The sequence below is a fragment of the Ursus americanus genome, chromosome 7 (genome assembly GCF_024610735.1).
Source record: "Ursus americanus isolate L20-20 chromosome 7, mUrsAme1.1.p, whole genome shotgun sequence".
In the NCBI taxonomy this organism is placed as follows: Eukaryota; Metazoa; Chordata; class Mammalia; order Carnivora; family Ursidae; genus Ursus; species Ursus americanus.
This window is the reverse complement of record NC_142133.1, coordinates 15,732,090-15,758,171: the sequence shown is the minus strand read 5'-3', so window position 1 is coordinate 15,758,171 and position 26,082 is coordinate 15,732,090. Positions and strand designations below refer to the sequence as shown.

Below are 26,082 nucleotides of genomic sequence, written 5' to 3'. Positions count from 1 at the left end.
TTCCACCACGCTCTCTGGAACTCTGTCCGACATCAGCCACCTTCTAGATCCTTCCACCACACTCTCTGGAACTCCGTCCGATATCAGCCACCTTCTAGATCCTTCCACCACACTCTCTGGAACTCCGTCTGACATCAGCCACCTTCTAGATCCTTCCACCACACTCTCTGGAACTCCGTCTGACATCAGCCACCTTCTAGATCCTCCCGTCTTCTCTGCATGTGACTTTACCTTCCTCTTGAACTAGAGCCTGGCTCTCTGCTGAGGGCCCTGCTCCCTGCAGCCGTCAGGGAGGGGCCGGTTTCTCTCATACAGGCAGGTATCAGGCGGGGCCTAGAGGTGGAGGGGATCCTCCTAGCTTGGCGATGCCATTTCCTTTCCCGTCATGTCCTAGCTCTCTTCTTTCTCCTCACGGCTGTCAACCTTGGCTTCTAGTTACTCCCCCTTCAGGGATTTGGGTCTGGAGCTCATACCTCTCCTGTTCCTCTCTACTCCGCATCATCATGACACCTGCGTGTCAACCTGTCACCCCTGTTTCTCACACCTTCTCCATTTCAGCCACCTCTGAAACCTCAAAACTTGCTTTTATTTTTAACAGTTTTAAATTTGCATAGAGTAAAATTCTTTCTGATGTACAGTTCTATGATTTTGCGCATGCACGGATTTTCATCACCACCACCAGCACCAGGATATAGAATAACTCTAATACTCCAAAGAACTCTCCCATGCAGCCCCTTGATTCAAACTTCTCCCACCCCCTAACCCCAGGCAAACAATGATCTGCTGTCTGTTCCTGCATTTTTTGCCTTTTCCAGAATGTCATATACATAGAATTATATAGACTGTCCTGTTCGATGCTGGCTTCTTGCACTCAGTGTGATACCTTTGCCCTTCCTCCATGATGCTGTGTGAATCGAGTTAGCGAGCCTAGATAGCTGAGTGGTATTCCATTGTAGGGATGGATTACAGGGTTTTGTTTTTGGTTTTGTTTTTTTAAATCCATACCCTGTTGAAGGACATTTGGGTTGTTTCTAGTTCTCGATAATCATAGCAGCATTATTCATAAATGTTTGTGGGCAGATGTTATATAAATCTAAAGTTTGCACTTAAGATAAATACCTATTTATTTGTGGTGTTGCTGGGTCATGGAGTATAAGTGAAATTTCAATTTTCAGTTTCCTCTCTTCTGACAGTGACTCTCTGCATGGTTCACCTTTCTCCACACCTCTCTCTGACCTCTCTCTGGCCTCATCAGCACCCCTTGTTCATGGAGCCTACTGATCTTTCATTGGTCATCTTCCCCTTCATCTTTTTTCCTTCTCACACAACTTAGTTTTCATGGTCCGTCATAATAGTCCTTCTCTTGGAAACATTCCTAGCTTCTTCTCGCATGCTGTTCCGCTCCCCACCCCCCAACCTGGCAACCTCAACTAACCACCCATTCTGCCTGCATTAGGGTGGAACGGTGTGGTCAGAGAAGAACATGCAACTGTGCTAATGGGTCCATTTGTGACCAAAATCTCATTTGAGCATCTGATACTAAGCAACAGTGTGGCTTCCTAAAATGACGATTCCACACTTGTCTCCTCAGAACTCTGACAGCCTCTCCCCTCTCTCCGCTAACGGTCTTGCCTTCTCCATCGCTGCGGAGATGGAAACGGTTAGATTGGAGGTTGCTCACCATCTTCCCCTCACCAATCCCACCCACCAGGCTGCAGCCTTATTCTACTTGTTGCCTTCCCTCCTGCAAAATGATGAGCTGACGAATGTTTCTATCCATGCTGCACTAGAGCCCATCTGTGCCCTTCCTACGTTCCCAGTGCCATTATTTCTGCAACGATGCCTTCTCTCGCCCACCTTAATCAATTTCTCCCTCTGCCATCACCATATAAACACTCAATATCGATAGTTCATCTTGCAATATAACTTCCCTGAGAAAAATCTGAAACTTCATGGGGAGAAACCCAACAAATTCCACCTCAGCCAACTGATGAAGGGTAACGTCAGCAGTGAGAAGTCCCACTGACAGTATGTGCCCTTGATATGATGGGATGAGACCGGGTCTTTACGTCTGTGGTCTTCCTCCCCAAAACCCATAATCTCTAACCATGACAATAACACGCGACAAATCCAAATTGAAGGCTGCTGTTACATTAGAATATCTGAACAGCACTCCTCAAGACTGTCAAGGTCGTCAACAACAGGGGAAGTCTGAGTGCTCTTATGATGGACCATAAAAACTATCACAGTCCAGAGAAGCCTAGGGAACAACCTGGCAATTACACGCAATGTGGTATCTTCGATAGGATCTGGGAACAGAAAAGAAATCCATTAGACAAAAACTAAGGAAATTTAAATCAAGTAGAAATTTTAGATAATAAGAATGTATCAATATTGGTTCCTTAGTTGTGACATACGTACCACAGTAATGTTAGCAATAACGGGAACTGGGTGCATGAACTCTCTATAATATTCTTGCAACTTGTCTGCAAATCTAAAATTATTCTAAGATAGAAGTTCATTAAATATTAAAAAGCAAAACTGCCTCTTCTTCCAGCTTTACTCCATTTCCCTGCTTCCCTTCATAGGGAAACTTCCTGAAAGAGTTGCTACGGTCTCTGTTCCCTCTCTGTCCCAGCCAGCTCGATACCCAGTCCACTCCCATCAAGCTGCTGTGCTTTGCTCTCTACCCAAACCGCATTGTGCAAGGTCCCTGATGATCTCCATGTTGCCAAGCTCCAGAGCCAACTTTGCCTCCTTCTCTTACCTGATCTTTCGGTCTAGAGTGTGGCGCAGTTAACTGTTCCTGCTTCCTGGAACACCCTCTTCTCTTGGCTTTTGGGATGCAACACTCCCGGGCTTTTTCTACTTGCTGCTTCCACTCAGCCTCTTTGCTGGCTCCTCTGACTTGGACCAGCACTTACCCGGCCCAGGGCTCTACCTTAGCACTCTACTCTCTGCCTCTGCTCTTATCTGCTGGGTAATTTAATCCAGTCTTGTGGAGTTAAGTACAACTGATCTGCTGTTGATTCCTAAATTTATATCTCCAGCCTTCACCTATGAGGTAGGAACCGTTATCATGCCTGGTTCATGGGGAGGGAGACACCGGCTCTCAGGCATTCAGGGGCTTCCCCAAGGTTACACAGCTAGCAGCAGCAGAGTCTGGGCCTGGGCCTGTCTGACTCCACGCCTGTGCTGTGAGTGGCCAGGCCCAGTCCCAGTGTCCTGCCTGCTCCCCAGCGTCTCCTGCATGTGCTGTCCATTCTGGCCTTATGGCTTTGTCCTCCTCGCCCGCTCTTGAAATGACCTCCCTGCCACCCCCGCCTTACCAACCTCTTTCCCTTCCAGTCCCGTGGGGGTTTCTCCACTGTGGAGGCCCAGGCTGATCTTTCCTGGCCGCCTCTGAACTCCCACAGGACCTGGATTCCACCCAAAAGCAACTGAGGGTTCATTTGCATCTATTAGTTTTGTGCTTTCTGAACCCAAGACAGGGGTCCTTGGCCCAAGTACAAGTGCACTTGGGGACACCGGAGTCCAGTATTTGAGACAGGGACTACCTGAAAAAAACGTGGGCCCTGGGCCTCTTTCATTGTACACCAGCTCATACAGGGGAATGACTCAGAATTGCTTTTGTTTCCGCTCTTCGCTGGTAAGCTCTTGGAGAGACCATGACTTCACCAAACGAGTATCATTTAAAAAAACTCTGTGTGTGTGTGTGGGGGGGGGGTAGCATTATAACTTTAAAAGTCTTTTCTCCTGATCCTGCCTGGGTGTCCTGGAAGAGAAGGGATTGATTTTGATTTTGCAAAGGCCACCGAGGGGCCACGCAGTTCCCGCCGGGACCAGGGAGTTGGAATGACTGGTTCTAGGACAGACAGTTGTGAGCAGAGGCTGCTGCTGGCTCTCTCCCCCGCCCCTGCATGACCCTATAGAGACAGCCGCCTGATCATAAGCAGGGCATGATTTAGAAAAGTAAAATTTGAATTTGGGAACCTATCAGGCCATGTCTAATTCAGGGCTTTTGCCATGCCCTGTCTCCACCTGAATTGGTCTTGGCCCTTCCCCTCCTATCTTTACATTCTCCCTGGGAAGGCCCCACTGGAGCCCTGGCACTTCCAAATTGAGGTCCTCCCTGACCGCTAATACCCACGCTGCCCCTTCGAGCCATCAAAGTGCAGAGTGTGACATGGAGACCAGCACAGCTCCCATGCTGCTTCATGTAGTCTTCTGAAAGCAGGACCGTGACTTCTGTCCTTGGGTGCCCCCCTAGGATACGAGAAAGAGCCCAGTGGCAGGCAGAAAAATAGGTGAAAATATGGCTGATGCGACATGGAGCCCAGGCTTGAGCAGTTCCCAAGTGTTCATGTGGCTCTTTCTGTCGGCTGACGTCCATTGCCTCACAGAGATCAGGGTCCACGTTCGTTGTCCGTAAACTATTTAATAGAGGCTTTGCTTTATATCCGTGTAGCCCATGACAAATCTACACGAAACAAGAGCCACCAGCAATGGTAGGATCAGAACACTTTAATAAGATATCAGTGTCAAAATACATTTCCTTATAAAGTTAAGCTCCCCTATAGTAATGTTGTCAGTAGGAGTTTGACAATACAGTAATGTTCATGAACTCGTTACGTTGACAGGTAAGGTTAATATGAAGCTTGGAATATTTTTCAGAGTGTTTTAGTAAAACTGCAAGGGTAGAATGCCCTTAATGCTGAGGCAACACACACAGGAAATCAAACACCAGCGTTTACATGTCAGTAACCCTTCAAGTTCTGCCGCCGTGCGTGGGGCCAAGCGGTGCTGCTACGGTGTGATTTGGTCAAGGCAGCGGCCAGGTCATTTTTCTCCTAGATTTCTTTTGTTGTGTTTTTGGCATTGAGTCCATCCAGCTTTACCAAATTCTTGGCCTGCTGTGCTTTATGTGTGTTTCTAGAAACTTCCTCATCATACCCAGGGTAGAAGAGCTCCGTGTGATTGGTATTTAAAAACCAAAAGGTATTGTCCCTCTCAACCAGTGAGTTCTAAAGTGCTCTGAGAACACTTGATTTTCAGTGCTTCCTACCTGTATAAGTCACTTCAGGTGACAGTCAGACCTTGGGGCAGGCCTGAGGCTAGGGGCCAACCAGGAAGTCTGCCTGCTGCTCCTGGCAGGGCCACCTGACAGCAGGCTGAGGAAGGGGTGCTGGCCTGGTCAGGCCCAGCCACCCCCACTTCCCACACCCTCTCTCAGGCCAGCTTCATGTGCTCCGGGCTGGTAAGCTGGGAGGACGGTGGGCTGGATCACTGCACCATTTCTGAATCCTCACTTTCTTTCCTGAATTCCCACTGAAACCATCTCATGGTAATTCTGGAAATATCCCAATGTGCCATGTGAAAGACCTTTAGAGTCCCATAGCTCAGTGCACTTGAAGGGCTAGCAACAAAATCTGAAGAAAAATTAAAGCACTTCCCCTTAGATTCGGCCCACCCTCACCCCATAACATGCCAGCAGACCCTCCTGGCAGCAATAATATACATACATACATACATACATAATACATACAGAACATGACAAGACAGCTCGCAATGCTCCCACACTTCATGATTCCATGTCTTGGATTTTTGTCACGCCCATGGCATATCCCCAAAGCAAAAAGCCAACAGCGAGAGACCTCGAGCAGAGCTAGGACAGGCCCAGGGGAGTGCCGAACCCCGGCAGTGTCGGCAACACCAGGAGAGAGAAGACCAACACCTTATGAAAAAGATCTGAAGTGATTTCGTGAGCAGGATTCCATTTCCGTTTCTAAGTTTTTAGATATTACAAAGTACCCATATATATGATAAACACATTAACCCAGATATAAGTTTTCTTTAAAAAACTCAGTTACGTTTTTGAATAATAATTAACAAATCCGCCAAATGCGGGAGAAAAACCCCGAAGAGTGAGGGAAAAGCCCCATTGCACAACCTTCACAGAAAACCACCTACGCTAGGGTTCACCCTTCACATTTCTCTTTTTTCCCCAAAATTTATGTCAAAACTAGAGCTAACAGTTGGCTTAAGGAGAGAAAAAAGATGGGAATTTACCATAGGGGGATTAGTTTTAGGAAAGAAAGCAGAAGGGCTTTGCGAGGAACGGGCCCCGAAAACCCAGCTCGGATAGCGAAGTTACTTTGTTTCTCTTTGGCAACAACAACAACTTTTCTTAGTTCATCGAAGCCCAAGCTTTCCCGACAAGAGAACAGACGTAACACAAAACTCGTTAGTATGGATACTGTGTGTGTGAGAGAGCAAGACAGAGGGACCCATGAATAACATAAATTAGAAGTAATCGAAGTTGGGGAAAGAAAAATCTTACAAAATTTAAGAACATGTTCATTGACAGAATAAAACGCGGCAGGTGAAACAACGGTGTATCTTAAAACACAGCTACTAAAGTGAGCGTCTTTAGAAAAAGGCCACTACGTGGTGCCGTGGGCAAGTTCGCCGGGTAGGTACACCTCGTAACAAGTGTGTCGGTGTTAGAAATACCTAGTTGCGGAAGTACACCTAGACAGTGAAGCTGGCAGGGGGGGTCCGCCCGGGGGGCCCCGGCTCAGGTGGCCTGATCCAGGGCTCTGAGGAGGTCCCCTCCTTGCAGGAGCGTGGAGCTTCCCGGCACAGGAACATTCACCTCACAGTCATATCTGGTCAATTCGGGCAGCAGGTAGGGCTCGAAGGAGGGCCCAAGCAGCCGACTCACCATGCCTGAAAGAACGGTGGGTACCGTGTTTTTAAAGCTCGCAAATGTTCCAAAAAACCTCTCTTCCATAAGAGGGCTTCTGGTAGGTTTCCCCCAAGCCACCAATTATATTCACGCCAAATAGCAACCCTTTGGGGATGGTATCAAGGATCTGTAAGATGGGAACAGACTCAGGCAGCCCGGGGTAGAAGGTGGGTGTCCGGGGGCTCCCAGAGAATGGATCTGGTGGGGTGACCCCTCCCAGAGCTCTCCAGGCCGCCCCGAGGCAGTGCGTTCTCTGGGCATGTCCTCAGCTCCGTTCCTGCCCGAAGGCAGAGTGGTGTCCCCGCTATGTGAACGAGGCAGTAGGCAATACGGCGCCATGAAACCCTGAGCAGAAGACACAGGCTGGGGGACTCTTAGCCCTGGATGTCCCTTCTGAAACCCTGGGGGAAGATGGCATCTTCTGGGAAAGGTAGCTGCCCTCTGGGGCTGAGCCCTGCTGCCAGGGGTTGCAGGTCCCGAACGCACTCACCTGACACCTTGGGAGCCGATGGCAGGCTGTAGTCCTGGTACGGAGGGACGTAACACTGCGGGGGGAACCCACTCTTGGCGTTCTCTCCAGGGCTCATGGCAGGCGGTGGCAGGTGTCTCAGGGGCTGTCCTAGGCCCCTCATGGGATTTTGGGTGAACTCGTCTGAAAGACCAATGCCAGCAAATAAGGGCAGTGCCAGGCCAAGGCAGGGGAGAGACTGTGAAGCCCCCAGAAGCCTCCTTCCTTTACCAAAGGTGCTTAGAACTAGAGCCAGCTCCTGTGGCATCAGCGCCCAGAACTTTCTGACTGTATCATCTGAGCCCAGTGGAAAGGGGAGGTGGGTGTGTGCAGGAGTGGGGGGCACAGGACACCATCCTGTTCTGCCAAGGCTCAGAGAGACAGGTGCTGAGACCGTGGAGGAACCCAGCACCCCAGGAGGCCTGGGCCTGCTGCTTACCATTGGGGAGGCTTGCACTCAGCAGTTTGTCGGGCATCAGAGGGCAGTTCCCGTTGCCCCTGAGGCTCTTCATCCTTTTCCACACCTGATGTGAAGTACTGCTGCCTGAGGGATCCCCCTGGATGTAGAAGGGAGAAGGCCAGAGAACCAGGTCCTCAACCTGAGGCAGGGGGTAGGGTGGGCCTGGACGGGGGCCAGTGTGCGCTCTCTGAAAGGCCACATCCACAGCCCTCCCGCTGCCCCTAGCAGGCTCTCTGAGCCCTCACAGCCACTGTGAGCGTTTGGCCAGGCTGGACCTCCGCCCTCAGCCCTGTCTCCACACCCAGTCGCGTGCCCCCATGGGCTGTGGAGGGCACCCAGACAACCGTAGGCAGGCGGCTCACCCCGCTCATGGCTTGGAAGGCTCGCTCCTCATGCTCTCGCTGTCGCTTCAGCCTCAGCTTGTTGGACAGGGCCACCATGGCGGGGCTCAGCACATCTGCGCCTTGAGGCCCAAAGCCCTTTGCAGACCTGCCAACGCCAAGAGAGGGAGCCATGAAGGACTTGGGAGCCCCACAGCCCCCGTTCTCAGCGCCTGCAGAGGACCCTTCCAGAATGAATACTTGCCTGTGCTGGCTCTAGGACCCAAAGGGCAGTGTCCCAGGGGAGGGGCAATGGACTTGAGATGCTGAGAAATGGTTCAAGTTACTTGTACCCCCCACATGTGCCTGTCAGCCCAGCCGTATCTGGACAGCCTTCAGGCCTCCTTTGTGGCTGCACAGTGAGTGACCTTGGTCTTGAAGACCTCAGTCTTCTGCCCTGTCTCTCCCCTGCACCGCTCCCCAGTGAGGCCCAGTGAGGATGGGCAAGTGCCCCAGGGAAGCAGAACCGTGGGCCCTGGGAGCGAGAGGTCACAGGTCAACCCCCGTGACTCAGCCCAGTGAGCGGCCGGCTGGCTGACACGGGCCTCGTTGGGGAGATGTGGGGAGCCCGGAGAGGCTATGGCAGGGGAGAAGCAAGGGCATCTTTTATGCTTTCCTCAACCAGGATTCCAGCAGAGAACTAAGAGAAGCGTCCTTCAAACACTTGTGTGCATTCTGTGACTCGGAGGAGGAGCCCGCTCTGAAGGGAGAGGCGGTGGTGTTCGAGGGCCTCCGCAGGCCCCTTCTCTTCGCCTCGGCCCTGATAGAAATGCATCCTGCTCGAGGCCTCCCCTACCTCGGGGTGATTCCCCCAAGGCCTCCCCTCTCAGAGCACAGGGAAGGCTGTGGCAGGGGAGGAGCAGCGAGCCTGTCTGGGGCCCCCCAGATCCACCCCGCCCCTGCCGATGCAGCCCAGGGTCTCTGTCACTCACTTTTTCTTGAACATGGAGAGATGGGGTGAGGTGATGGGGGCGCCCAGCGGCGATGGCCCCAAGGACTCCGTGTGCTGATCTGCAGCAGGCCACTTCGTGGGCCCGAAATGTAATGGCGGATCGGGGGGCCACTGGGTATTGGATCTGCCTCCCATGGAGGAGAGAGGGGTGCTGGTTTGGCCACAGCACGGAGGCAGGGACACCTTACTCCCGCCATCAAAGAAGATGGAGGACATGGGCTGGTGCTCAGGCTCTATCTTCTTGCTTCCCAGATGCTGCTGATACTTGTCCAGGAGGAAGGGACCGTGGGAGGCCAGCGGCTGGAAGATGTTCGTCATGGTGCTGAAGCAGTGCTGGGGGGTGGACTGCGGCTTCTCCGGTAGGAGCCTCTCCTCGGGGCAGATGGGACTAAGCTGGAAGTCTTCACCGTCCATGGGGATGTAGGGGGCCAGGGTCTCCAAGTCCAGTTCACTGAAGTCCGTCTGAGGACAGAGCAGAGGCCAAGGTGCGGTGAGGGGGGCATCACCTTGAGAATGCTGTTCCAGCCCCCGACCACCCCTTCCCTGCAGCAGGGTCTCTCCCCGTCCCCCCATGCTCTAGCACAGTCTTTGATCCCTGTGGCCCACCAAAAGAAAACTCAGATTTGTCTGCCTGCTGTGTGGGGCTCCTGGCCTGTGACGCTGGCCTTTCCCCGGGTTCGTGCCCTCTTCAGCCTGTGCCCCAAATCTCCACGCTCTACTCGGTTGTGCCTGCACGTTCCCACGGTGACCCTGCCTCACCCCACCTGCTACACCCTCCTCTCTCCCATCTGCCTTCTCTCCTGGGGCCCAGTGAGATTGCTCCTGAGGCCCGTGGGGCACACAGTGGCTCCCGGGGAGCCAGGGACAGTTCCTCCTCTCCCTTCTATGCCCCTGCACAGACCCAAGCACCACGTGCATGACCGGGCTTCGTCTGTGGCCTGCTGGCGGACAGACTGTCACCCGGCAAGTACTTAAGTTCCCAGTGTCCTGATGGGCACTCCAGGGCATACCCCGAGCCCACGCAGACAATGCTGCCCTCGCTGCTGGGGGTGGGGCGTGCAGCTTAGTGACTATTCACTGTAGGACACCGGGGAGGACAGAAGCACACAGAATCGAGTCCTGAGCAACAACCCTCAGGACTTCAGGGCAGAGGGCGGGAAGGGTCAGGCGCTAGGATAACCGGACCTGAGATGAAGGGGGCTTAACACTTTCCCTTGGAGCTGTGTGACACATCCACCCACCTCGTCCCTGTTTGTATAAGTTTTCAGGGACACCAGTCCCTTTCAAGAACACTGCCTAGGTGCATTCCTGAGAAGCTGTAAGTGAAAACCTGTCAGATGTCCTTTTAAGATGCAGTTAAAAGTCACTTCAGAATCCTACGATGAATGTGTTTGTGAGGAGAGTAATTGTTTTATGAACCTCTCACAATTCTGGATATACATAGGGCTTCTTTAAAGAAGGTTCGGGGGTAGTTTGCACGAGCTGGATTGGGCATGCAAAGCAGAGGGCAGAGGTGGGAGAAGGGGACCACCACAGGCTCTATTTCCCATTTAAGACCAGGGCCTTGGCCAAGCGCCCCCACTAGTGTCTGCGATGAAGGGACAGGGCTGCAAGAATGGGCGTGAGCCTTCGCCGCCCACCAGCAGGCAGGCATGGCCCATGTACCTGGGTGCTGCCCTGGTCCTTTGCCTCTGTATCCATGGTGAAGAGCTTCTCGATCACTTCAATCCTCAGATCATCATTCAGGGATGTGTAATAGTCTCCGGGGCTGCTAGGCTGGGGGCCAGGAAGGAGAGTGACTAAGTCAAGAGTAGGGCACTGGTCTCCCCAGAAGTCCGAGGTGAAAGCAGTACATTTCTGGACTCACAGATTCATTCAACTCCAGTCCACGGAACAAGCATGTGTAGAGGGACCACTCCTTACAAGGAGGCCGAGGCCGGTGGGGCTCTGGAAACCGTACAGCTCTCTGCCCTGAGCAGGACGGTGACTGCCCTGCCCAGGGACTGAGCTACGGGCTCAAAGCTGTATGCCACTCAGCCCCCCTCTTCAAGGAACTTAGCATTGAGATGGGGGTACACACAGAGTAACAGCACCCAGCTGGAACAGCGCCCTAGGGGACTCCGGGATAACTCAAGGGGCATGAGGGCAGTATTCCTATCTGGGCTGTCTACTCAGCTGTCCTACAGCGGCCAAAGGGGGCAGCCCGGCCTTTCCATGTCCTCACCCCAAGGCGGGGTGCTCACCGTGGAGCAGCTGCTGCTGCTGCTGGTGGCACTTGGCGTGGCGCTCCCGGACGCCGCTTGGGGCACGGTGAAGGCGGGCAGGCTCCCGGCCTCGCTCTGGGTGCTGTGGCTCCTCGGCTCTCTGGGCCACGGCTGGCTTGGGGGCAGGAGGGTGTTGCTGTAGGAGGAGGGCTCCTCGAAGCTCTGGCTCCCTGTGGAGACAAGGGCCTGGCTGGTTACCACCCACACCCGCTGGGCAGAGAAAGCCCGGAGAATGCAGGAAGGTCCTAGGAGGGTCTGCAAGCCTGCCTGGGGCTAGGCCCTCAGCCTCCGAGGCTCGGCTGCAACTACAGGCCCCTAACCGGGACTGGAGGCCCGAGCTGCCTCCCTTGGAAGGAAGCACCCTCCTGGAGCATTTCCTTGTCAGAGACTACAGGTACTAGGATCCGCTTCCTTGACAAGGGGTCCATGAGGAGGAGGGTATAAAACAGGGCAGTTTGTCTCAGTACTGCCACAACACAGGGCCGCTGTGAGACTTCTCGTCCCGGGGCAGCTGCAATCCCCACGCGGCCTCTCCAGAGCCCTTCTAAAGGGGCCAAGCCGGTGTGGGGGGAGCAGGGGGAGGTGCTGCTGGCCCTGGGGCAGGCACACGAGGCTGGAGAGGGTGATGGGAAGCAAGGGGCTTCCCAGGTACACACTGAAGGTGTTTCCAGCATAGAAGGGGGACAAGGGGCGAAAACTCTGCCTGGGGCCACGGGACACACAGCTGGACATGCCAACATTTAAATTTTTTTTTAGAGTGCATGCACAGGGTGGGGGGAGGGGCAGAAGGAGAGAGAATCTCCAGCAGGCTCCACATCCAGCACAGAGCCCAACATGGGGCTCGATCTCACGACCCTGAGATCATGACCTGAGCGGAAATCAAGAGTCAGATGCTTCACCGACTGAGCCGCCCAGGTGGCCCGTGGCCAGGCCAGCATTTTAAAGAAACAGTGCATATGAGGGCTTCCTCCTGGGCCAGTGTCTTTTCTCCACCCGCATTTCTGGAATTATTTCTCTTACTCTTTCAGCCTGGCCCTGTACCTAAATGAGCAATCTGTCCTTCAAGGCCCAGAGGGAGAGCTGCCCTCTCTGTGAAAACACGGCAGCAGCCTCAGAGCATCTCTCTTGCTGCCCCTCCCTCACGTCGGACTCTCCCTCGGCCCCTGATGGAGAGTCCGCTGACTCCTCGGCAGAGAGAACCCACAGCCCCGCCCATCCAGCACTTCGCAAAGTCCGAGGTGGGACCCTCTTATTCCCCCCCGGGGAGGCACGTTGTGCTCTGGCGCTCGGCACAGGGTCTGGCCACCCACAGGGACTCACAGGACCAGGGAAGGGGCAGGGGTTGAGGAAATGCTGAAGCCAGGGAGGCCTGTTCCAGTAAGAACCTCCTCCCACCCAGACAGGGCTCAGCGGGCCCCTGCCCGGCTAAGCAGCACCCACCGAAATCCAGAGAGACAATGACATCTCCTGCAGTGGGCGCCAGCTGGGCCAGCTCCTCGGGCTCCTCCTTCAGCTTGGTGAACAGGTAGTTATTCTTGTCAGGCGCGGCCACCTCACCACTGTTGTCGAAGATGCTGTTCATGGCCATCAAGTGGGGCTTGAACAGGGATTCCGTCTGGTCCATGGAGAACACCACGTCGTTCTTCTCGATCTCACTGATGGGACAAGAAGTGCTCCAGACCTTCCACATTTTCTAGCAAAATCCTTTATACCCCGGGACATATGGAAAACCAGACAGCTAACCCTCCCAGCCGACAACACGGGTATGGACGCCGTGCCAGCATCATGTAAAGAGCCACACGGTGAAGGGAGGCAGCAGCCCCGAGTGTGCTCTGGGATGGGGTGTCTCTGGGATGCTGTTTTATTACTGCACGTGCACTACATGGCGTACATGGGTGTGACCATCTCCAACTTCCTCCCCAGGCACTATGGAGTGGAGCTGTTACATCTTCTCCTGGAAAGCTCGAGCAATTTCTCTTTCCTCGTTCCCCGTTTGGATAATACTCATTAAGTGACAACTATGATACCTACCCCCCCCACGTGGGTCAGAGGCATGACACAGATGACAGATGGGGAAAGACACAGAAAAAAAAAGTCACGGGAAGGGGCAACCCCAGGCGTCCTATCGCTCCCAAGACAGCCATGAACATCCTCGGGGCCCGGAAGATTGGCACCAAGAGCTGGCAGAGGCAGTGCCTGGGTTCAGGCAGGTCTGCGTGCCCTCGGCCCGCTGCCCTTGGTCCGGGGAGCTCAGGCATCCTACACACCCAGCCCTGCGGCCGTCCCAGGCTTACCTCAGGACGTAGTTCACACACATGATGCACTGGGGCTGCAGGTTGCGAGGGTTGTAGATGACTGTCCCCTGGGTCTCCAGCCACACGTAGCCCCCGTGCTTAGCAAGCATCCGGTACTGGCCGCTCACCACCTGCCCTTTGGTGCACACTAGGGGAGGAGAAACGGAGCCCCAGGTCAGGGAGGTTGGGGAGCGAGACCTCACGGGGAGGGCGGTCTCTGGGGAAACAGACAAGACCGGGCACCAGGATAGCAAGGACCTCCTCATGACTTCTTTCCTCTTCCAGATTATTCTAAATGCTCATTTAACATTTCTTTTACTGTAGGAAAGCACTGGGAAGGTGTCTCACATTCCCTAGTCCAGAAGGCTTCATCTGCTCTCATTAAAAAGGAATCAATAAATCTCTTTAAAGTCTCCTAATGTTAGAATTTCTGGTAGTTTTCCAAACTGTCCATCTACTTTCATTCCTTGGGAATTCATTCTTCAGAATCCTAGCTCCAAACTCTTCAAATCAGAGAGAATTGGAAGAGGCATGATGGAAGCATTAGGAGCTGGCTGGCATGGGGACTCTGGGAAAAGAACTTTGCCTCTTAGTTTTGGTTTCCTCATCTGCGAAATGAGGCACTGATAAAAATAACAGTAATGATGGTAATGATGGTTACTAGCTAGCCGGCATACCACAGCTGTTCATACTGAGGACCGTATCTGCCTGCCCGGCTGACAGGTGCAGATGTTGACCGAACCTCCCGGACAATGCTATAGAGGAAAAGCCCCCTCTTCCCCGGGTCTGTAGGGAACACCATGAGCGGCCCCACGGGAGAATATCCAGATTCTCGGTAAACGCGGAGAATTGCACTCCATTCTCCTGGTAGTTGGGAGCCACCTCCCCATTCACCACCCTTGCGAGGCTAAGGAGAGCAGCTTGGTTCCTACTAGTGCCGCTTGTGGTCCTTTAGCTGTATGTGTTTCTGGGCACATTTTACCCACTTCAAAAACTGACCAAGCACCTACCTCCGAGGTGCAGGAAGTAGTAACTTACTTGGGTGCAGTGCTTTGCAGTGTTCAAAGCTGTCTCAAGGAACTCATTGCTGCAAAGCCAATTAGAACTGCCTGGCACGTAAGTCGCCCATAAGGATTAGCGTTACCCTCGGCTTGTGGAATACGCAACGACACCGCGAGGTGTCCATCGTGATTCCTGGTTTACATCCGAAGAAACTGAGGCTGAGAACTCCTGGGTGATTTGCTGAAAGGGCCCCTCAGTGGAAACAGCAGACAGGATCACAGTCTAAATCTAACACTCCCAATCTAAGCTGTCGTGGTCTGGGTTTCATTTTTAAAATCGACGTCAGTGAGGTTTAGTTAACCTTCAATTTAAAAATGCACCTGCCTTAAGTATACAGTCCCAGGAGTGCAGTGTGGACAAATGCACGTGCAACTATCACCACCATCAAAGGCAAACAACTGCCCCAGCAGCCCACCGCCTCCGAAGTCCTTAGGCCCCCTGCCAGTTCATCCCCAGGGCCACCCCTGGTCCCAGGCTCCCCCTGCTCTGTTTTCTGTCTCTACATGTCGCTCTTCTCTCCATGTGCATGTGAGTGGACTCATACAAGAGTATGTACGCTCTAGCGTCTGGCTCCTTTCCACTCAGCATGCTTTCCAGGTGCCTCAGGGTGGTGCAGGTTTTTGGGGTTCCTTTTTATTGCTGAGTTGTATTCCATTGTATGGAGGTACCATAATTGCTTTATCCATTCACCTGTAGATGGATGTTTAAGTTGTTTTCAGTGTTTGTGGTTATTATGAATAGCGCTGCTATAAACATTGGTGTACACATCTTGGTATGGACACACATTGTGGGTGCAGCTAGGGGGGCGGTGGCCAGGTCACCGGCTAAGTACATGCTTCCTTTGTAAGCAGCTGCCATGTTCTTTTCCAAAGTGGCCTCTCACCCTGGTCTAGTCTCTCTGAACACCATCTTGGGCCGCAGAGAGGATAGCTATCACCTGCTTTGGACATGAAGGAACTAAGGCCAGACTGTCACCTGCTTAACACGACGCAACACAAGAGCGACGCGGTCTGAGCGGGACAACAGCACTCCCAGCCCCGCACTCTCTGACTACGACCCCCATGCCGCCATTCACTGGGAAGCCTCGACTTGCTGCGGCTGTGGTCCTGCATCGTCACGGGCTCCTGGGCCCCAGAAATCACTGCTGTCCTCGCTGGGGCCCCTCAGGTGCCCCACTAAGGCTCCCCTGGCTGCAGAGAAACGATTCTTGCACAATTTCAAGTGCCTGGAGTTAACTTATTTAGACGGATCTTAATGCAGACAAAGTTCAGGGCTCGTATTGTTTTTGATTAAGTAGTACAGTAAGCAAAGGTCTTAACTGCATTTCTAGTGATTGCAGGCGAGGGCCTGCTCTGGCCGTAGAATATAATTACGCCCGCTTTCTAACCATCTGTTCATTAACGCCAGCCTGGGTGAGGGGCCTGCTCCTTAGTAGATAGGCCGTTTATGGCCTTTAATCTTGTTTTCCTAAGAGCACATAATGTCCTCACACAACAAAGAGAAACCGCCCCCCCAACTCTCCCCAACCCCTACCCCCGAGAGTAACGATGTATAAATTACTAATCCATTTGGAAATGATGGCTTTCAATTATCTAAATCTGGTTTGAGGACAGAGCTTCCCCAATCATTTCGACAGTAAACGTTCACAGGCTAAGACACACATTCACGTGGAAACTCAGGATGCTGGTGTATAAACCTGGACCAGCCTCCAAGTTGGGCCTCCAATTACCCTGCCGCATTAGTGCGAGTCTGTGGTATAACTTTATTTGCACAAACCCAATGACACACACACACAGACGGAGAGACAGAAATAGATGCTTCTGTTTTAGCTGGCATTAACCCAATTTCCAACGCACACAGACTTCCCTTTGCTGGATTTGGGTTTGCTGGCTGGGTACGAGGCCGCTGAACTCAGGGGAGCTTTACTTGGCCCCACCAGGGGAAGACAGGAGCCTGTGATTTCTCTTTGGGTTGTGAGTCACCTTTAAGTGGGCCTAATGCTTCAATATATGGATTCATTAAAAAGCACCATGTTTCCCCTGGAGTCAGCAGGAAACTGATAAGACAAAGGTTTATCCCAGCTCTGTCTTAAGGGTCAAAGATTTTTAAGAAGGAGAAAATCCTTTTTCTATGCCTAGTGAGAAGTCATCGTTTTTGTCCCTTTTGATAGCAGTTTCCTCAGTTCTTCTACTCCAGAAGACAAAGTACAATAATGTCTTCCGGGAAGTCCCAGAAACCTTTACTACTGTCCCCTGCTTTGACTTCACCCTTGGCTGAGGAAAAAAGCTGGACATTTCCCCAATTTTACACGTACAGGAGGAAAGGCCCAGAAAGCCAGGCCCTGGGGAATCCGTGGGTCAGCTGGGCCAGAACCCAGGTCCTGGAGTTGCAGCATTGGGATGACTTTGGGAGCAAGGACCACCGTGTAACAGAAAAGCATGGGGAATCCCAGCACGGAGACTGGAACCACATCCTACAGCTTCACGGCTGGGGCAGGCTAGGGTCACATCCACGGGCACACGAAGGTACCTTCGCCTCCCTCCCCCATTCTCTGGGTCCCTGAATGGGGCTGAATCTAGGCTGGTTGGTTGGTTTTTTGCCAGACAGCATAGTGAAAACTTCTCTGAGATATCATAAGGAGCCCTGTTGTACTGCCAGCTCAAACCCCAAAGTCACGAGGACAAAGCAGAGACCAATTAGAAAGACAGGATCTCACCCATCAGAGGATATTAACTGCACTCACAGTTTGTGGGGTTGCTTATCTGTTGGCTGCTCTGGGCCCAGCTGTTTAAGGATGGATTTAGAAACAATGGACAAATAACAGCATCTCCATTTTCTCCACTGCCACCCCAAGCCACAGCTAATCCCGGGGGCCAAAGACCAGCAGGGCCACGGGCAAGCTTGTTAGACTTACCTTACCCATTTTTAGTCCTCCTAGAATCCTCTCGGCACCTCTGTCTGCACCACTGTCAGCCCTCTTTTGAAGCATTCTTTCCCAAATATGTGTGTTGCCTTTAGGTTTATCGCTGATTCAGTGCCTACATTTTATCAAACACTATGCTAGATACTGAGGCTAAAGAGATGAGCCACGTGCTCCCATAGAGCCCACAGCCCTCCTTTTCCTTCCACTGGGGAGCAATCCTATAAATTTCTATGTCCCCCAGCGGGCCAGGTATAGGGGTATCGACCCAGATTCCTTGTATATCGACGGGCTGCATGCATTCAAGGAGACTGTCCTGGATCGTCTGCAGGCAGAAGGCTGCATAGGGAATATGGCCGAGTGAAGGCTCTAGAGCTGCCCTGTCCCATGGAGTAGCCACTAGCCAAGGGTGGCGATTTAAATTTAAGTAAAATTAAAATTTTAAAAATTCAGTTCCTCAGGTGCACTAGACATTTCATGTGGACCATGCAGATACAGGACATCTCCCTTACAGAAAGTTCTATTGGACAGTGCTGTTCCAGGATCCTTTCATAACTCAGGTTTTCTTTCAAACTGCAAAGCACGGTGTCCATGTGCCAGTACTGGTTTGCCTGGACAGACTCTGACTGAGTTCTCTGACCCAGCAAGTGAGCTGCTGGAGAACTGAGGCCGACTGCGACACTTCTGTGAAGTTGCTGCCCCCCTACCTTCACCTGTTGAGCCCCGTCCTCCCCCATCCTTCAAGGTCCAACTCAAGGGCTCTGTCCACTCCTTTCCTGAACTCTCCCAGGCCTCCTGTTCTCGGGTGTACCTGTCTCTATAGCCCCCAACCCAGCTGACTATGTGTCCTCTTGTGTTGCTCTCTACAGGGCTGTCCCACAGGGTTGTGCCAACTGCTGGCTGCCTGGGGCGCTGGGTGGAGATGGAATGAGGGGACTGACATTCAGCCCACCTTCTACTCTCTAAGCTGTGGGTCGTGGCATGGGTGTGTCCCCCCCCCCCACCCTGGAGGAAGGGGCCCTCTTCCTAATTTACGTGACATTGTCATCTGGGTGGGTGGCAGCCTCGGATCTCTAACCATCCTGAGGGCACAGGTCTTGTCTGCCACATAAGGTGGTGGCTCTGTGAAGGAGGAAAGCAGGTCTTCTCTGGTCACACCTCACTCAAGGTCATATTCCACAGATACAAGGGAGCCACACACGGCACTCCAGGAACTTACGGTTCTGGTGACTTTTGGTCATGTTCTCCGAGTCCAGTGCATGGTAGAACTCATAGGCTGAGCGGCCAAGCAGCTCTTCGGGGTGGTAACCAACCAGTTCTGTGATTCTGAATTAAAAAAAAAACAAAACAAAACAAAAAAACCATGTGGGAAGAGAGACTATATGAACGTGGGCAGGGGCTCAAGGAGCTAAATTCAGAAGGTAAATCAAATGCACACGTTCAGATGAAAACACTCCAGGCTTCCTGCTCATCCCATTCATCCAAGTTAAAAAAACATGGTGGCCAATCTGCAGTTATGGCTCCACCCAACCTCCGCTCTTCCTGCACTTCCTGAAATCACGTTTGGAGAGTCAGGGGATTCCCTATCCCCCACCTCCAATATACACATACACCCAGTCTCCCAACAACCCCTGGAAGGGGCTCTCACACCCTCCACCTCCCGGTTTTTGCCAAAGAGGGAGATCCAGGGAGAGCAGTCAGTCCAGTTGCTGTCCACACGAGTGTCCGGGGACGGAACAAGAATGAAAGCCAGGGCTCCGGATTACCAGATCGAGCTTATGTTACTCCTGGGTGATATAAATGAAAAGTGAAAAGGGTGTGGCCTCTGCGGGGAGGAGTGTGGAGTCGGCCTCTGTGTGGTAGGCAGCAAGTGGGGAGGAACGCAGGCAGGAGAGCCCGCCCTGTGTTTGATCTTCATTCCTCTGAGTACTTTTCCTCAGGTCCTGCCTGGTGACCCCAGGTACTTCTTGGACATGGGGCTTGCCTTCCATAGTACTTTACCTGCTCCTCCCCATTTCAAGGAAAGGGGGATGTGCAGGAAGTGCTGAGAGGAAGAAATATAAAATCAAGGTATTAGAAATGTGCCTCGTCATTACACTCTGATAAATGGGCAGCTCTGAAACGACAGGGCTCGGCTGTCCCAAGTGTCCCTTTCTTCATCCTGTAACGTGTCTGGGTTTCATGGGAAGTGGGCAGAAAACAGACAAATGTGGAGAACCATGAAGGATCACTGAACACTCAGGACTCTTTGCTCTGTACCAGAATCATTAAAATAAAGAAGCCCCACCCAAGAACCACCAGTTTAGTCACTTTCCCACATCACACCTAAATATCATTTCTGGTAAGCTTGACTGTCTCTGGCAGTTTTTCTAATGGGCTCATTGTCTTGTTTACTTGGACTACCACAAGTCAGAAGTGATGCTATACTCTTACGATTATGAGCTCTATTTCAGAATGCATGACTTCTGAGTCCAGCCTCGTCCCTTATCCATGCTGGAAATTAACAACACAGAGGGGAAAGCAAAAGCAGAGAGCAGGAGCAGGGGCTCCTTGGTTTCCTGTCTCTATTCTCTCCCTGCTCCAAAGGGCCAAAGGGCCTCTGCATATGTCTGCCAGCATAAATCATCCTAAAATAGGATGGAAATCCTACTTCCTTCTTGCCCTGCCCCTCTGAAGCATCTACAGCTTTCCCTATTATCAACCACTATCGACCACTATCGTTACCACGACCCAGAGTAAATACAGTCTGCCTAACTTCCAGGACCCTCCGGAATCTGGTCTCCAGCTTCCACGCAATGTGATTTTGGCTATCCTGCAGCATGTCTTACATCCTGCAACCTGGCAGACCACTCCCCTCAAAGTTCCCCACACCCGGCAAACCCATTCTTGCTACAGAGCCTTGATGTCTTCTCTTCGCCCCTCTTCTCCAAGCTCTGATGACTGCAAGGCTAGCTCACAGCCTGGCCCACGGAGCCCTCTGTCATTCCCCCAGCCCTCAGCGGTGTCTCCCTCTCATGAAGCCCTAATAGGCAAACCCATATAACAGAGAATTACCCACATCCTAGGCTGCCAACCCCTAAATTCAGGGACCACTTTCTCCTTTGGCCTTCCCTCTAATAGGTACCCAGTAAATACTTGAGTGGCTGACCGGTGGGTTGATTCTCTCTTAGGGACCCAAGGTACAACCAGAGCCCTGCCTCCCCCAGCACGGCTAAGGGATCTGGGCAATAAAGCTTTACTTTCTCTCCCAGAACGTGATTAACTGTGCCAATGCATGTCAGTGCATGAGTGCGTGCGTGTGCGCGTGCACACACACACACACACACACACATGCACGCACACAGCTCTCAGCAGGACCCCTCGTGATGTTCAGATATTTAGTCCATCCTTCCTTCATCTTGGAAGCTATGCCTGGTGTTGGCATGGTCAGCGAAGAGAAAAATTCTCTGCCTCAGTGAGATTTAGGGGTGAAAGCTTTTGTCAAACAAGGGGTAGCCCAAAGGGGCTGAGCAGCTGAGGCCTAGCTGATTCAGCCTGGTGGAGATTTCCAGCGAGATTCCAGGAGTTCACTTGTTCCAGCCTGCTGATCTCAGACCAGGAAGACCTGTCCCCTCACTTGGCCCAGAGCAGAGAGGTCTCTGAACTCGTCGGCAACAGATATGTTCCTTGGCAGCCTGATCCCAGGGCTGGTGCCCAATGGCCGAGACTGGAGCAGAGCAAGGAGACAGTAGAACAGTCCTGGCCCTTCCTTCCCTACAACCAAATAATTTTCCTGTCAGGTCCAGTGCCTTTCGAGCTTAAGCCTGGGAATAGGAATTGAACCAGCGGGCTGGCTGTTACCAGGCTTGCTGATTTGCCAGATATATTGCTTCTGTTCCTGGGTAGGGCTAGAATTTTCTAGAGACCGTCCAAAGTGAGGCTATTCTGGACAAGATACGGTACCACTCCCTGAAGAAATGAACTTTTGCTTCAAGATTAGAATCTTTAAAATGTTCAAAGTAAATGTTTATTATAATCAGCCTCATAATAAAACATCTTTAAAATCTAATTACTGCACCATGCATTCAAAGGCACACAATGGGCATGTTTTGGAAGTGGACAAACAAGCCTAGATTTCAGAATCGCCAGCTCGCTTCCCAGGAGTGGCCTCCATTTATCTTGTCAACTAAAATAAATATTTAATGGCTCCTTCTCCATTCCTTTAAACAGACCACTATAAAAACTGGGAAATACACATACCCCGAACACAATTGAAGAACGTTTGAGTTGTCAAACTTCACAAAGCCAGGAAACCCCAACTTGAAGCTAATGGTCATTCGCCTCCATCCGCAGGCACGCAGACGCCAGTGGGGAGGCAATGAACCCAGCTTGCTTATAGGGTCAGTTCCCACAGCACAGAAGGGCCTTCCCTGCTAATCTCCCCGGGTCCCAGAGAAGCCTGCGGAGCTGGGCAGTGATAACACAGTTTCATCTGCTCTCTCCATCAGGGGCAGGGAATTTTTTTTCTTTCTTTCTAATTAAGAGCCCTGACTCACTGGAAAAAAAAAATCAGTCTGGGGTCACCCATAAATTTAAAGTCAACTCAGTAGGGCTGTTCTGTTTCTGAGAAGTGAGAAATGTAAAAGGGCTTCATTTACCAGATTTCAGAAGCGAGAATAGAGGTCACTCTGTAACAGTGAAGTAGAAGAAGAAAGAGATCAAGGACGAGGTGAGGAGAGAGATGTAGACAGGTCGGCTGTAGGAGGCAGAGAGAGACGGAAGAGGAAGAGAACAGAAAATATAGAGGAAAAAGGTCATTATATTCTGAAGCGTCACACCGAGTAAATATGCGGGTCCGACCACCGGGCTTTGGACTTCAGAATTAGAGATGTCTTCATAACGTTACTCATCGTCCGCCAACTGTCCTTTACCCTTAGTGCTTAAGAGGCTCTTTTCAGCATGGCCTCCCTGTGCCCCAGTGCCAGGAAGGAAACGGTTCTCTCGGCTACAGTGTCCGTGCCCTTGCCTCAAGGGGCCGAGGGAGTCCAGCAAAGGCCCAGCTAAGACAGTGCGCCCCTCTTCCCAGGAGACTGCCAAAGCGCAGGTGCACGCGGGACCTGGCCGCGAGCTCGCTGACTGCCGACGCCGTTGCCTGCAGTCAAAGGAGGTCTGGCTTCGTTGTCACCCCTGCTCCCAACACCCGTGAAGGACTTGCTAAGTCAATTAAGCACGTAAACAAGATGGCTAGAGAGTGTTTTAAACTATTTAAGAGGATAAAAGTTTTAAGGACTTTGTAGCCACCTATTTGTTTTTCAAAGAACGCATTTGCTGATAAACGGTGCTTATATTAAAGTCCGCTTTCTTTTCCTTCCACCCTTCTGGCGATGGCCTCTCCCGGGCAACCACCTGGTTCAGCTCATTTTGGTTTCTATAGGTGCTAATAAGCCTGGGCACGGCACCTCCTTAATCAGATCCAGACTACTCACTCGCTCAGCTTGCGATGCCTTTTGCTTTAATGAAATCTTACGCAGAGCTGGCTTGCTTTAAACAGCAGTACTTAAGCCCTGGGTTTTCCTCAGATGCTATGTGGGTATGTGAAATCTATACGACCAGCTCTGTAGGGACAATCCATTTTCATCTTGTCAGGGTGACGTGTTACAGGCGTGTTACAGGTGTTGCAGGTACTTTATACCTAGGAAGGCTGCCCTGGCTCAATCCTGGACTGACCCTGCTCTGAGTGCCACCAAATGCCACAGCGGCCTTGTATCACCTTGAGACCCACATGCAGGAAGAAGAAGCTTGCCTTGAATTGTAGCAAGAGAGGAACAGATCACGTAGAAGGAATGATTTTTGAATTATGAGGTGGATTAAATTGCAAAGAGAATTTGTAGAGCTGCCTCTTCCAGGAGTATTTGGAACAGACTAGACAGGACAATATTTAAGCATTTCTTATATATGTGCTCAAACTCTGGGTTGATTTCGGAACACTGTCTTTGGAGGAGACACAGACGCACAAGGAGAGCACTTAGAGTTTCTTCTAACTCAGGGATTTAGAGAAATTCGCTCTACCCTCTCATATAAGATGTGTGCAGAAAAGCTAATAAAGTGTAGGTCTGCAAAAATATTTAGGATATCCTATATGGGAAACTAAAAAGTACATGTAATGTATTAATCTGAAATATCACTCCAAATTTTAAAATACCACCCGTCCTCTAAAAAAAAGTACAATAAAAATAATTTATTAAATGTATCTCGTTATGCAATGAGATTATATAATCTTTTACTACTAATTTGCCTGAAGTTAGCCTATCTTCTTCCCAGATTTCAAAACTCTTGCCTTCCAGGTGTTTTGATTGTATGTATCTTATAACTCATGGCTCTAATTTTCTTCAGTGACCTTCTCTTTATGATCCCCCTCTTCTCTCATTATTATCTGTACTCTTCCCGACTTCTTTATATAAGAATTCATCATAAATCTGAACCACAGAATTTGAAATGCAGGCATCTTAACTATCCAATTTATTAAACCTCTGGTATGAGCGTGCCCTATGTGGCCTTAATCCAATGGCGAAACAGGGTTGCCTTCAGCTTCTTTAACTGTAAAGATTACACGACCCTCTTTGTTAATCTGAAATTTTCACTGTGAACGGTGATACTGTTTTCTCCCTATTGGTACTGATCCTATCTATACAATCTGCTTGGATAATTTTTTTCTCAGATACATGAAGACTCCTACAAATGACAAAATCACAGTGGGATTACGTGAATCACACAGCCGCCCCGTCCTCCCCATGCCTGGCTCCCTTCACAGTGACTCTCTTTCGCCACTAGGTGGCACCTCCACATGAATTTAAGAACCACCTCATTTTAGAGTTAAACGATTTGGGAATAACCTCTTTCCCCCCTTCCAGGGAAAGGAATGCTCTATTTTGTACCATTCACTGTGGTTCCTTAAGTGGCAGGTGTATCACTATCTAAACTCTTGGAGATCAGGAAAAAGCTCTTTTACGTCTTTGATAGAATAGTCTCTGGCACAGGATTAACGAGGTACGTAGCACGTGCTCAGTAAATACGTTTGTTCACGGGCTGCTCAGTACTTTAGGAAAGGGAGTAGAAGGGCTCTGTGTGAGTCATAAATGGAGACAGCTCACCATCGATCACAGTGGTAAGCAGGACATCCTCCTTTAGCCTTGCCCCGCATTGCTCCCCTCGTTAAGAGCCGTCAACCACATCCACGTAAATGTGACAGACGTGAAGTGTCATAGAATTTAACTTTTAAGATGTTTACTATGTTTTAGATAATTACTCCGAGGCCGTCCTCTGACCCTTTATTACGAGGAGTGGGACAAATGCACTCTGAGCCATCCGTGTGCCATTCCTTATCCCCAGATGCTTCAGACCTGTTGTTCCAGCTTCCAGTGACTCTGAGAACCCAAGAGTTCAAATGCAGGGTCACAGCCTGCTTTCCTCTCTTCTGTTTTATTTCCCTCTTCTCTCTCCAGTCTCCCTTCCCTTTTCTCTTTCACCCCTCCCTTTTTTTAATTCTGTCTGTGGTCTTCATATATCAAAGAAAAAGTCCTAAACTGGCTTTAAAATGATTTTGTGGATTCCAATTGCCTTCTATTTTCATCAGATTCTTTCAGTTTTCCTTATGGGAGAATTATCCTCTTGTGGGAAACCATCATCCTGCAATGTGTGTTACATGTCATCAAATCGAGTGAATTCCTAGGTTTAACGGAAAATGGAAAGCACTCCCTCCCCATTAGCTATCGTATGTAGTGTTGGTTTTTGAAGCATTGGTCTTGGAAGGGTATTAAGGAGACAGAGAGACGGGGGGGGCGGGGGAGAGAGAGAGAAAGAGAGGGCGCATGCGTGCATGGGTGTGCGTGCACACCTTGCCCCGTTCTAATGAAAGAGTGAAAACAAAACAAGCTACCAAAACCAAAAAAATCCCAGTCTTCATCAAAGCAATAGAGAAATAGCACTTAGGGCTTAAGGCCTTAAAATAGTCACTTTATAAACTGTCTAAGCCATGTCCGTGCCCTTGTTAGCTAATCTGCTAACCGATTAAACACAACTTCCGTGAGGCACAGCATTCTGCGTGTTTCAGCGCCTGTACACTCACCCCTCCAGCGCCACTGAACTCCGAGTTCGGGCCATGTAATTAGGTTTCTTGAAAGGCAAGATTTTGCTGAAAATGCAATGTGTCCAGCAGCACTGAGACGCAGTATCGCCCTCCACACTCTGAGTCACAAAGCCCTAAATCACAGGTTCCTCCAAGCCAGTATCGACTCTGCCAACCAGCTCTGAGCCAGAGGACACAAGCAGTCCGCGCGGGGGTCTCCCTGTTCTGCGGCCGCTTCCTCTTCTGCCACTGGTGGGACAATTCCTCCTGGTTTTGTCCCCTCTTCTATCCCAAGCAGCGTTGCTTTCAGGAAATGACCTGAAACTCATTCAAAGCAAGGTAACGAATGGAGGACAACCTCAGATTACTCTTCCCAGAGAATTATTTTCT

General features: G+C 51.1%; 1 protein-coding gene across 1 annotated transcript in view; it reads right to left on the bottom strand.

Moving 5' to 3' along the window:
• Nucleotides 1-4,509: 4,509 nt before the first annotated feature.
• The window catches only part of EPAS1 (endothelial PAS domain protein 1), an 82,489-nt gene continuing 60,916 nt past the window's right edge, over nucleotides 4,510-26,082 (bottom strand). Inside the window, exons 7-16 of the mRNA XM_045787918.2 lie at nucleotides 18,808-18,914; nucleotides 13,607-13,754; nucleotides 12,753-12,967; nucleotides 11,292-11,482; nucleotides 10,714-10,824; nucleotides 9,029-9,510; nucleotides 8,079-8,205; nucleotides 7,696-7,813; nucleotides 7,239-7,400; nucleotides 4,510-6,729 (exon numbers count right to left, since the gene is read on the bottom strand). Of these exons, the coding sequence (XP_045643874.1) occupies nucleotides 6,578-6,729; nucleotides 7,239-7,400; nucleotides 7,696-7,813; nucleotides 8,079-8,205; nucleotides 9,029-9,510; nucleotides 10,714-10,824; nucleotides 11,292-11,482; nucleotides 12,753-12,967; nucleotides 13,607-13,754; nucleotides 18,808-18,914 (1,813 nt within the window). The 3' untranslated portion in view covers nucleotides 4,510-6,577. The remainder of the gene's footprint in view (nucleotides 6,730-7,238; nucleotides 7,401-7,695; nucleotides 7,814-8,078; nucleotides 8,206-9,028; nucleotides 9,511-10,713; nucleotides 10,825-11,291; nucleotides 11,483-12,752; nucleotides 12,968-13,606; nucleotides 13,755-18,807; nucleotides 18,915-26,082) is intronic.